The 11314-nt window shown below is 37.1% G+C and overlaps 2 protein-coding genes across 3 annotated transcripts; both read right to left on the bottom strand.

The window, feature by feature from the left end:
• Positions 1-1774: 1774 nt before the first annotated feature.
• Positions 1775-2837, bottom strand: LOC120290661 (probable LRR receptor-like serine/threonine-protein kinase At1g51820). Its single transcript, XM_039307016.1, has 3 exons — positions 2826-2837; positions 2539-2735; positions 1775-2332 (listed from the first exon to the last, which is right to left on the bottom strand). Exons 1-3 carry the CDS (start codon positions 2835-2837, stop codon positions 1921-1923), a joined length of 621 nt encoding a protein of 206 aa, XP_039162950.1. The 3' UTR covers positions 1775-1920.
• LOC104424165 (probable LRR receptor-like serine/threonine-protein kinase At1g05700) lies at positions 2808-7804 on the bottom strand. 2 transcript variants are annotated; one of them, XM_039307799.1, is made up of 10 exons: positions 7594-7804; positions 6120-6645; positions 5420-5889; positions 5199-5334; positions 4894-4965; positions 4627-4698; positions 4457-4537; positions 4046-4221; positions 3328-3583; positions 2808-3233 (listed from the first exon to the last, which is right to left on the bottom strand). In XM_039307799.1, the coding sequence occupies exons 1-9, from the start codon at positions 7733-7735 to the stop codon at positions 3378-3380; spliced, it is 1881 nt and encodes a 626-aa protein (XP_039163733.1). In that variant the 5' UTR covers positions 7736-7804; the 3' UTR covers positions 2808-3233; positions 3328-3377. The 2 variants fall into 2 exon arrangements, with proteins under 2 accessions (XP_039163733.1, XP_039163734.1); XM_039307800.1 differs by lacking the exons at positions 2808-3233; positions 4046-4221 and having other exon boundaries at positions 3428-3583.
• Between the last annotated feature and the right edge of the window lie 3510 nt (positions 7805-11314).

An 11314-nucleotide genomic window follows, 5' to 3' on the forward strand; every position in this document is an offset into this window, starting at 1 on the left:
TCCTAGGTGCTTGCGCCCAACTTCAATTGACCTAGGCTTGGGCGTCGAGGTCCCCATCCTAGGCGCTGGGGTTTGATGGCCTAGGCCTAGGTGCGGGGAACCTAGCCTAGCCCTTGTAGACTTTGGTCAAGGTGTGAGGGAGTTAGGCATGGGCATCAAGTTCTCTAGTTTGGTTTTGATGACCCAAGATTGGTGCCCGTGCCCATGCTTGAGAGTCGATATTTGGGCTTAAGACTCTCATACTCATGTCAAGTTCCTTACTATCCACGTGCAAACCATTGGTGCTCGAATAATGTATGTCTACATGGAAAAATCAAATAAGATTTTCCTCCAAACAATGGAAATATTTTCCATTTTATTTTTTTTTAGGTATTAGTCATCAAAAATTATTATAATTATTATGAATAATGATTTCCTGAAAAATATTTTCTAAAAAAAAATTACATTTTTACTTCTTTATGAAATATATAGGATTCGATGTTATAATAAAAGATTGTTAACTATAAATATAAAAAAAAATAGATCACCGTTTCATGTCATGTCATCCACATTCTCTAATACGTAAGAGTAAAGTGTTTTTCCTGGTACTTTACTTGAAATTCTAATTGACTCACCATAAACTGATTAGTAAAGATTTCAAATGAAAATGATTTGCATGCTAGCTCAAAACTAAGTTGTGAATTAGCATGAGCTTGAGAGAGCCTGAATTATGTTTAGGCTTAATAATCTATTTGCTGAACCTTAGGTGAATCACTATCAAGGGTAGGTTGTGACAAAGATGGCTCATGCATATAAACAAAAACAAAAGTCTCAATAATGCTTATTTGTGAAGATTGTGAGCAGTTGATGCAACCACTGTCCCCATCTCCATAAAAAAAAAAAAAAAAAAATCCCTTAAGATTACTTGGAAAATTTGAATGTTGATGAAAATAGAGCAATCATTTATAGATCTTTGATGATTATTGTCCTTAATATATTATTTGCCCCTCACTATAATTGTAGTCGGGTTTAGAACAAATATACCTTCAATATATACACCAAAGCAGTAGAGAAAAATTACTCAATTTTTTTTTGGAATTTCACCTTGAATGTGTTTTCAAAGTTGTGTGTGTGAAAAGAGAAGAAGAGAGTTATGAAGAAGAAATTGTTGCTTTAAACAGTTGTAACAAATAACTATGTTTTGGTTTAATTTATATAAAATCAATCAATACATCTCTTGGTAATAATTACTTTATCTCCACCATCAGTATTTTTCATGATAAACTATCACCATTTTTTGTGTTAACAATGAACTCTTTTCATAATTAAGAGTCATATTCTTTTCATTACCAAGAGTCACTCTTTTCATGATCAGAAGTTAAATTTTTTCATGATAACAAACTATTTTAACAATTGAGAAATTTGTCTAAAAAGTTATAACTTATTACACTTTTGTCAATTCAGTTCTCAATTTTTTAATTGTGTTAATTAAGTCATAAACATTTTCATGTTTTGCAATTGATTTGGCCAATTTTGATCAAAAATCGATAACATATATATTTTTAATTATTTTTTCTTTTATTTTCCTTCTTTACATTTTTCTTTCTGCGGTAGGTGAGGGTCCCAAAAAAAAGAAGGAAAAGAGAAGAAAAGAAAAAAATATAAAAAAAAAGAAAAAATTTGAAATAAATATTGAAGAATTAAACTTGTCTATCTCAATGCCGGTGTAACGTAACGTAAGAAGGCCGGTATCCACATTAGCAATTTACAACCAAAATTGATTGAATTGACTCAATTGACAAAATGTAAAAATTGTTTATGACTTAGTTGGTATAATTAAAAAGTTTAGGACTGAATTAACAAAATTACAATAAGTTTAAGATTTTTTAGACATTTTCCTTACAAAGAATCTGGACATGATAACCTCATGTACAAGTATAGTTAACGAGCCGACGGAGGACTATCAAGCTCTATTGCGGTTGTATCAAACTCACTACTCTTACTATTTCCCATTCTTTGGCTTCTTCCTGAACTGATCTCCACCGTCAAGGATTCTTTTAGTTCCGACAAAACACGGTTTATGTCTGCCCTTTGGACCACTTTCGTTGGTACACACGACATGGCTATTTCCACCGCTTTCCGTGCAGAACCGATGTTGAATTGGTCATTTAACCTCGGATCGACAATGCTTTGGATGTCCCCTCTTTCTATGAGTGGAGTTACCCACTGAAGTATGTGCATGCCGCCCTCTGGACTTCTTATAATGGCAGGGTGGCCTGTGATTAACTCGAATAAAACTATGCCGAAGCTGTATATGTCGCTCTTTTGGCTCGAGTGTCCAAGTATATGAAACCTGAGGATTCAAAAGGAATTGCTGCTTTGATTAGTACAACAATTGCCCAAGCTGCCTTCACTAAAATGTACTTAGACACGTCTATCCAACATAAACATGTATGAATAGATGTATGGGCCTCTCGTGCTGGTCAAAATTAGTACAGTTATTCTACTTCATAGGTGGAATGGAAAAGTCTTTGTATTCAGAAATTTTGAGTCACTTACTCCGGATCGAGATAACCGGGCGTCCTCGCTGGACAAGTCGAAATATAAGAATCCCTGCTCCTTACAAATGCTTTTGATAATCCAAAATCACAAATCTTTGCTTGCATGTTCTCGTTTAGTAAAATATTGGGGGTCTTTAGATCTCTATGGATAATAGGAGGTTTGCGGCCGTTATGCGGGTACTCCAACCCCCACACCTTTTACAGCGGGAAAAACTTGACGAAATGTATCGGGTAGCTTAACTTGTGGAAATGTGAACAAAGATGTCATCGATCTACTTTATGTACCTTGAGCTGCATCGATTGCGATTTGTAGTCTCTGGCTCCAACTCAAAACATTTGGGTTGTGTCTTGCTTGAAAGTAGAGAATTAAGGAGTATTCATGAAAGGTGTAAAGCTCGTTCGCTATTGTATTCGTTCGCTGAGAAAGTCAATTTCATTTCCATGGTGCTATTTTGAATATCTAAATTGACCAATTAATCCAAAAGTCTGAACTATCAAAAAACGGTATTGAGATAAAATTATCTCAACACATATCGTGCTATTGGAAAAGGGAATATCAGACAAACCTGACAAATGTTGCCGCACATTTCCGTTGGACATAAATTCGTAAATCAGCGCCATGTTTTCAAATTCTTCGCAATATCCGATAAGTGAAACCAGATTTCTATGGTGAACGACCATCAGGAGTTGGGCCTGCACGTCAAGGTACCAGAGCTTGCTATGAGTAGAACTGCCAAAAAATTGAAAAACATGACACATTGATTCTAGTTGCAGTAAAGTTTCAAACCTCTGTGTGAAACTGCTTGTAGCCTTGCTTTGATGATTGGGATAACATTTTTACTGCGACTTGGTGCCATTGTCAAGCCTGCCAAAGTAAACTTTCCCAAATCCTCCCTCTCCAATTACTGTTCTAAAGTTATCAGTAATTCTTGCAACCTCAGTGGATGTAAAATGTTGATTTTTTGACAACCTTAGTGTCCCGGTAGATCCTTGTGTCCCAGTAGATCCTCCAAAAGTGGTGGTAGTAGTATTAGCAGCAGCATCTGGAGAAATAAGTTATGGGGTCATGATCTTCACTTTGATATCATATGTCTTCACTACAAACAGAGCCTTTTTGAAGAAATATGTAATGATTTATTCTAAGAAGAGACTGTCGTGAAAAACAAACCAGAAAGAGCAAAGCGAGTAACCTCAACCAAATGAAGCATACCCTGAAGTGCCTTTATTTACGTGACTTGTGAGTAAGCGTTGTTGCAATTATGATGTCATTAACCAATAACATGTGCATAGTTTTTAAACATGAAACGGTGATGACATAGAAACATGATTTAGTGAGTGAGATCAAGTCGGTGTATCATGTTTACTTTTTCCAGGCCCAATGGTGCAAAGGGCCACGAGCAATTGGACTAGTTAACCTGTTTGGGGTTCAAAACCCGACCCGGACTGACAAAATCACTTGTAGAACTTTTGATTTTCCTTGCATATGCAATATGCAAAAGAGTTACTTTGGATTTGTCTTCTTTTGATTATCCACAATACTGCAAGAGCTCCCAATAAAATCAACGCCAGAACAGCTGCAACCGATGCAATGATTGGAGCAATAGAGATGCCCTTTTTCTTTGGCTGCACATTGCTGGTTGGACAATTGTCTGATTGGCAAAGATTTGGATTTCCATCTAAGCTGTCGAAGAACGTCAATAGTACATGTCAATGCCAAAAGATTAGGGCATGAATTCATGGATATCCCACCTTACATACACAAGTTGATGAAATAGAAAACTAAAAAAAAAGGCAAGTATCACTTTCATATTTTTCATCCTTCGGTGCGAGCAGCAACGTACAGAACGAAGATGCAGATTGTATAGCAATAATAAGCAATTAAATGTTGTGTTACATTAGTGTGGCAATGAACGAACCTAAGTCGCAATGATCCATCTGTCCACTTCTTCAAGAGAGTTTGAGGAACAGAGCCATTCAAGTCGTTCCCACTTAAACTCCTGCAAATATCCATGATTAGAAGTTGATAGCCATTTACTCAAGCTAGATAACCACACATAATCTTTCCATTTAAAGCTCGGTGACTCACAGAACTTCCAAGCTCGGCATTTGTGCTAAAAAGTCTGGCACGGACCCAGTTAATGAATTGTTGGATAAATCCCTGAACTTAAGCCAAAAAAGTACTAAGAAACTTCATATGCATATACTTGTTGAAATGCATAAAACAGGATAAGGTAGATAATGAAAATCATGCTAACGATAAAGAAGTGTGTCGCTTTTTTTGGGCTTGGGGTTGTCCATTCCCTTTCTGTCCAAATTGAGTAAACAATATGAAAGAAAAGCTGCTAATGCATACAGGGATACAACTGCTGTCAAATTGGAGATTGATGTCGCTATCAGTCCTTTTAGTCCACTAGAGCTCAGGTTCCTGCACATCCGTAGCTAACTTTATGAGAATAAAATCCCACCGGTCATAACTTTTAAAATGGAAGGCTTTAATATAGAGACTTGATTTTTGAAATCATTTCCTCAGTCGCATGATGTGTTACCAATCTGTGCTGTAGTTGCTTTTGAGAAAAGTAATCTTTTGAAACTTGTGGTGTTTCGTTGCAGGATGTTTTCAAAGAAAACATTGAAAACATCCTGTAGTCATAGACTTACAACGAGACGATTCTCGGAGAACTATCATGGCTACAATGTAGTCCGCTCCAAGAGTACTGCATAGGGACGCATGGATCACCTTGCCAGCTAGCTCTAATCACCCCATATGTTCTCTTGATATCATACATAGCATTGACTGAACCACCAAATAAAGAGCTATAATCATAAGGAAATCAAAGAGTTTCGAAACAAAAAATTAAGTGGGATAAATCTATACATACAGTCATCAAGAAAAGTCGGTGAATTTGGAAGTGGTGACACGTGAAAAATCTCGAGGGCATTGAGGAGAGGTGGCAGAGTGGAGCGGTCCGTCGCTTTAATGGTCAAGTCCAAAGATAGTCCAGCAATGGGAAATGAGGCTATGGTCACCGGCTTTAGGTTCTCCAGCATGACGGTTTTCACGGATTCATTTAGTACATTTACCGTGAGTTCTCTGATGTCGTTTTCTTGCAGTTGCAATTCCACAAAGTGAAAGTATACAGACCAGACAGTAGTGGAGTTCTCTGATTTCCAGAATAGACTCAAAAGATCAGTGACATTTTGTACTTGTGTGGCTGTCATCAAAACTTCAGGTGGAACTTTATAGGCATCGTTGCTTATACTCGTCACGATGGCCGTCGTGTTGCTGACTGATGACCAACCTTCATAAGTCTTATTGGCCCAGATGCGATCATATACATCTTGTGGATGCCTATTAATGCCGACAGTCGAATAATCATACTAGCAAGTGTGAGATGACGAACAAACCGACACAAATTGGTTTGGGAATAATAGGACATTTTCTATTGTTCATGCCATTGCATAGTGCTAAAACACATGTTTAGTAAATGTGTATATACTAACACGTCATTTACAGACTGATGAATGTGGTAAATGCCTAAATATCATAAGCAATAACAACAAAATAAAAATAAAAATCACCTGTACGTATCTATGCTCCCTAAATTAAATCTCCACATGGTCACAAGTGCACCGGAATTGATTTGGTAAGTCGAGTTATCTAGCAACCGCAACTCGAGAGTTGATATGAATGGAACTCCCGAGCCGGTATTCACCAAACAAACTTGTATGTAATCTCTTGGAGGAGTGTAAATAATCTCTTCGTATATCCAAGATGTAGAGTCCACTGTGCTCCAATAGTTGACATCAATATGGAGGTCAAATGCTGGAGTTTGATTCTTGCCATCATAGTAACCATACCAAAATGAAGCCCTCACCAAATATGTGTTGCCCCTTCCTTCATCTGGCGTTAATGTGTAACAATTCCTCGTTCCATTGGGGAAGGTCCTGAGATTCTTTGATTGGTGTTGAAAGGGCAGGTCGATGACCCGGGTAGACACTTGCATGTTTGTTCCGGAATCTACAAACTCAGCATCGGCCTTGTAGTATATGTCAAGGTCATCGTCAAGGTAATCATTAGGTGCCCCGCAATCGATGCTTATGAAACCTAAATCGAGGGGAAACCAGAGATTGTCACTTACCCTTCACTATTCATTAATTCAAAATATAGATAATGTTCTAAATTTTTTTGACTCTTTGTGATGTCCCTTAAACTTGCTTATCTAACTTTTTCGCAACCGTATCAACTAGATAGATATTTCAGCAATGAAAATTACATCGGTAATAATTGGGTTAGGAATTGCAAGTTGAAAAGAAGTTTTGACGGATAATCGGATGGTAAAGGCATCTGTGAAAAGCTTGAAAATTGAGATGTGATTTGCAAAAATAAAGTGAACTAGAGGATGTTACACTAGGTGTGTTTGTTTTATGTAAAATGAATTATTTAGAAAATATTCTTTTAAAATTAAAATTTTATATTACTTATCAATATAAATAAATAAAAAATTCATCTTTATGAAAATATTTAGACAATACTATTGTCGATAATGAAAACATTTTTCATTAACTAATTATTTCCAACAATACAAGTGACCATTTTTAGGAAAATAGTTTCCAAATAATCTATTATGGACGAAATAAATGGAGCCTAGTATCTGTAAATGTTTCCTCGAGAATCTCGAAGCGGCCTTAACTTTGCTAAATTGATAAATTTTAGTTCAAAAGATTGCTCTAAATAGTGGGTAGTGGGCGCTCATTCTTGAAATCAAATTGGAGCATGACTCCACTTTGTCTTCTGCTTGAAAAAGGAGGATCGCTAACGGAAGGAAAGGCAGACGCTGAATCATCACTGTGCCCTTTTCCATAGTCCTCTTTCCTTATGTCTCAACACTTCGCAATTCAATCATCACCATGCGAGGGAGGGAGGAAACCTGGATTTTGTTGCCCGCGAGCAATTACTCCTAGAGCTAGACAACCAATCAAGACATGCAACATCTCCAGGATCTTCATGCAATATCAAACCATCGCCGTTTCAGAGAGAGAGAGAGAGAGAGACCTGGATTTTGTTGGGCTAGAGCCAGCAGCTTCAATCCGGGAGCTAATGAAGAAGCAATGGAAACACACCAGAGGAGGAGCAACACGGATCTTCCCATTTTCGGTGTCCAGAAGACAGAGAAATGTCTCTTGCCAATATACATAAGTACATGCAACCCATATTAATAAAAGAACAATGCTTAGCTAACCGTACCATTAGCTTGGAAAACAGAGGGTCAATCCTCAGCCACACATTTTGAATGAGAGAGGGGGAGACTTGTGTCTTGCGTGGAAACTTCTTAGTGCTTGTGTTTGAGCAAGGAAAATTGTGTCCACATTCTTTGACTGTCACACCGTGAGACACGGTGATGCTAGCCCAACTCTAAATGAAAGCTATATGACGATGATGTGTATAAACAACGTTGTTGATTCTAATTTGATTTTTTAATAGAATTTTTATTTATATTATATTAAAAAATAATTAACTTAAAGAAAGGGAAAAAATGAGGTGAAGGTTGCCGCTGCCCTTCGTTGCCGAGAAGGGTTGGCAATGGTGGAGTGGCGAGGGCAGCAGGGGCAGGGCTTGTTCATCACCTTTTTTAAAAAAAGTTGGCTAATTATTTAATTTAATAGATATTAAATTTGGATTAACAAATTAGATTTGGACCAGAACGGCATTCGTTTTAGCTTTATGCTTCATTTTTTAGCCACATCGTCGTCATGTAAAAGAGAGAAAATAATAACAAAAACTATGTCAACATTTTCTATTAGCCAAATTGTACAAAATGAACGGAAGAAATCGATTGTATAAATTAGACAAGTTTTAAAACTTTATTATATTTTTGTAAGGTTAAAACTCGATTGCATTTTCGTAACTGATTTTAAGACTTCCACTAGATTTATCTCATGTTTCTTATAGATTGCAGTTGAAATTTTATTTTCATTGAAAGCACCGTACGACTTACATTTTATCAATTATCCAAGCATAGCCAATTAAATTTTCGTAAGCAAAGTTTGTTTTTTTTTTTTTTTTGGTAAATGATATTGACTAGTATGTGTAACATGGTGATGACTAACGGCAATCAAAGGTGGTTGTTGGAGATGATGTAGAGGTAATAACGAAATTTCGCAGCTAGAAATTCTCGATGACCATGAAAACATCGTCATCGTTCAATTATTTTTTTTTTTTTTTGGTAAAGATCGTTCAATTATTTTTGGCCATGCCAAATGCTGAAAAATAAAATAGTTGATTTCATGGCGTATTTAAATAATGATATGTAAAAGAAATTCGTATGTGGGATGATATGTCGTTTCGAATTTACCAATGGTCCATCCATCATCAATCAAAAGCTGTTTATCGACATTGGTTGTCGTATTTGAGACTTAAATACATATGCGGACGAAGACCTAGCAGCAAGTCTTGGTCTCGTTAGGTTGTAGACTCTGTTTCAATTATAAACCGAAGAATATTCAAGATGAGACTAATTGACTTTTATTTCATCAATTTGACAAAGATCGATTAAAAATGACTTTTCGGCCATATCAAAATTTTCGATTCTGATCAGCTAAATTCAAAATTAGCCAATTTCTAACCATTTTTTAGGATAATTTCCTTCATGACACTTGACACAGGAGTTGTAACTCATTTAATTGTCAAGTCAATTTTGAGATTCCAAGTTGAAGGCAAATTTGCCCAATTTCGAGCGCTAATCAGGGGTATGGTCGATTCTTCATGATTGATACCAATCAACCTAATTGAGTCCAATTAAGTCAAGAAACTCAATTTCAATATCAATTTTGACAAAACCGTAACAATTTAGCTTAATTTGCCCAAAATAGCTAATTGGTGATCTATATGACCAAAAGGGATCGACCCAATTAACCCAATTTGTTCTTAGGCTAAGATCCAATTTGACCAATTGAACCACAATTATATATCAGGACCTAACTCATAGTGCAATCTAAAGGAAATTAGGAAAAATTGAGGTGCCACAAATTGATATGGGTGAACTGAGCTAACCTTTCTTTCTTACTGAAAATCGCTCTCGCCACCGCGAGCTCTCCTCTATCTCTTTGGTAGCTTTTTTCCTCAAAAACCCTAAATCCTAAAGTTGATTTCAACACCCAACATTACTTTCTATCTTCGTAAGGTCTAATGAAACCCATCACCAAAAACCTAGAAATCTCCCTTCCGTGTGTTTCTTTGCAATTCTGAGATGTCTCGAGCGATGGCACAGTACTGGTTTTTCCTTTCTGAAGAACTCAATCCAAGCTGGGTGATCTTGGAGCTTAGGCCTCACAACAAGTGGGATTCTGTCGCTCTCCCATGATTCTATACTGGGCATTTGGTTTTCTTTGACGCTGTGGAATGGAAGACGAAGTTATACACTAGATTTGAAGAGACAAATTATCAAACCTGGGGTCATGTCTGGTAGTCTGGCTGCGGAGCAATCTTCACTGTTCAAACCTTCGTATCCTTTCAAGTAATTTTGTGCCCCTATTTCTGCTATATTTATCATAGAGCTCCCTTCAATCTATTACCCATATACTTTCACCTCCAAAGTACTTCAAAAATCCACTCAGAGAACCTATAGCGAGCATTCCTGTGGAAAAGACAATATGGAAAGTAAAGAAGAGAATGAACTACGATTGGTTGCATTATGTAAAAGTCTGGGTCATCTGTGGTCTGAGAATGATGTAGTAGAAGTGTCCATAGAAATCTCTCCACAAAAGAGGGATGAATGCAATCGTACTCTATTTGGGAAATTATTTTCTAGACCTAATGTCAATTTCCCAGCTTTTCTTAACACAATGAAGAAAGCTTGGAAATCAGAATCTGTGGCCTGCTCCCAAAAAGAACTAGGATTATTCACTTTCGTTCTTCAATCGAAGGAGGAAAAAGAGAGAGTTCTACAAACTGCACTTTGGTCTTTTGCCAGTAACCTATCGGTTCTTAAACAATGCGAACCTGAAATCCCGGAGCACTGCTACGATTTTTCTAGGAATGCTTTCTGGGTGCATATTGGAGGCATCCCCCCTAGCTGGAGATTAGAAGAAGTTTTCAACGACTTCGCAAAAAAAATAGGCCATGTATTGGAAATCCAAATGGATTCAATAGGCAATGGACCATAAAAAGGAGGAAGAGTGAGAGTGGAAATAGATTTGACAGCTCCGCTAAAATCATGGGCTATACTGGATATTGCCAACAAGTGGTTATGGGTGTAATTTAAATATGAGCGTCTACCGCGCTACTGTTATTCGTGTGGAAAAATTAGTTACTATGCCACTAACTGTGAAGACATTCCATATGATCAATCACTATGGGCAGCAAACAAACTTGGAAAATATGACCCATGGCTAAAGGCGGAAGTGTGTGACCATAGCCCTCATTGGGAAGCATTTTATGGTAAAATAGAAGAAGAGACTATAGTGGAAGAAACAATACCAGACATCCCCCTTCTAGCACTGGAAATGGATATAGTCGCCAGAGAAGAAGTGGATACAAGGAGAGTTACAACCTGCACCAAGAAAATGGCAAATAGTTTTCATGAGCAGGAGGCAATAGAAGAACCAGCTGCTTGTTTTACGAAAAATCTAGATCATGGCAAACATATAATATGCTCTGAAGCTCCTAAGTTGATCCTGTCGAAAGTTGGAAAATGTAGTAAGAAGAATATGGCAAGTTGATTGCATGTTTAGGAAAGTTTGGTGTGATGTTCTTCATATGGTAGAACCTAAGCATG

Source organism: Eucalyptus grandis, chromosome 2 (genome assembly GCF_016545825.1).
Source record: "Eucalyptus grandis isolate ANBG69807.140 chromosome 2, ASM1654582v1, whole genome shotgun sequence".
Taxonomy (NCBI): domain Eukaryota; kingdom Viridiplantae; phylum Streptophyta; class Magnoliopsida; order Myrtales; family Myrtaceae; genus Eucalyptus; species Eucalyptus grandis.

Excerpts from the sequence above, each read along its gene's own strand:
- LOC120290661 (XM_039307016.1), bottom strand. Across the intron at positions 2,333-2,538 it reads CCCGGTTATCTCGATCCGGA|GTTTCATATACTTGGACACT; the intron begins GTAAGTGACTCA and ends TTGAATCCTCAG.
- LOC104424165 (XM_039307799.1), bottom strand. The coding sequence starts at position 7,735 with ATGTATATTGGCAAGAGACATTTCTCTGTCTTCTGGACACCGAAAATG. Across the intron at positions 5,335-5,419 it reads ACCGACTTTTCTTGATGACT|TCAATGCTATGTATGATATC; the intron begins GTATGTATAGAT and ends TTGGTGGTTCAG. Across the intron at positions 4,966-5,198 it reads TCTCCGAGAATCGTCTCGTT|GAACCTGAGCTCTAGTGGAC; the intron begins GTAAGTCTATGA and ends ACGGATGTGCAG.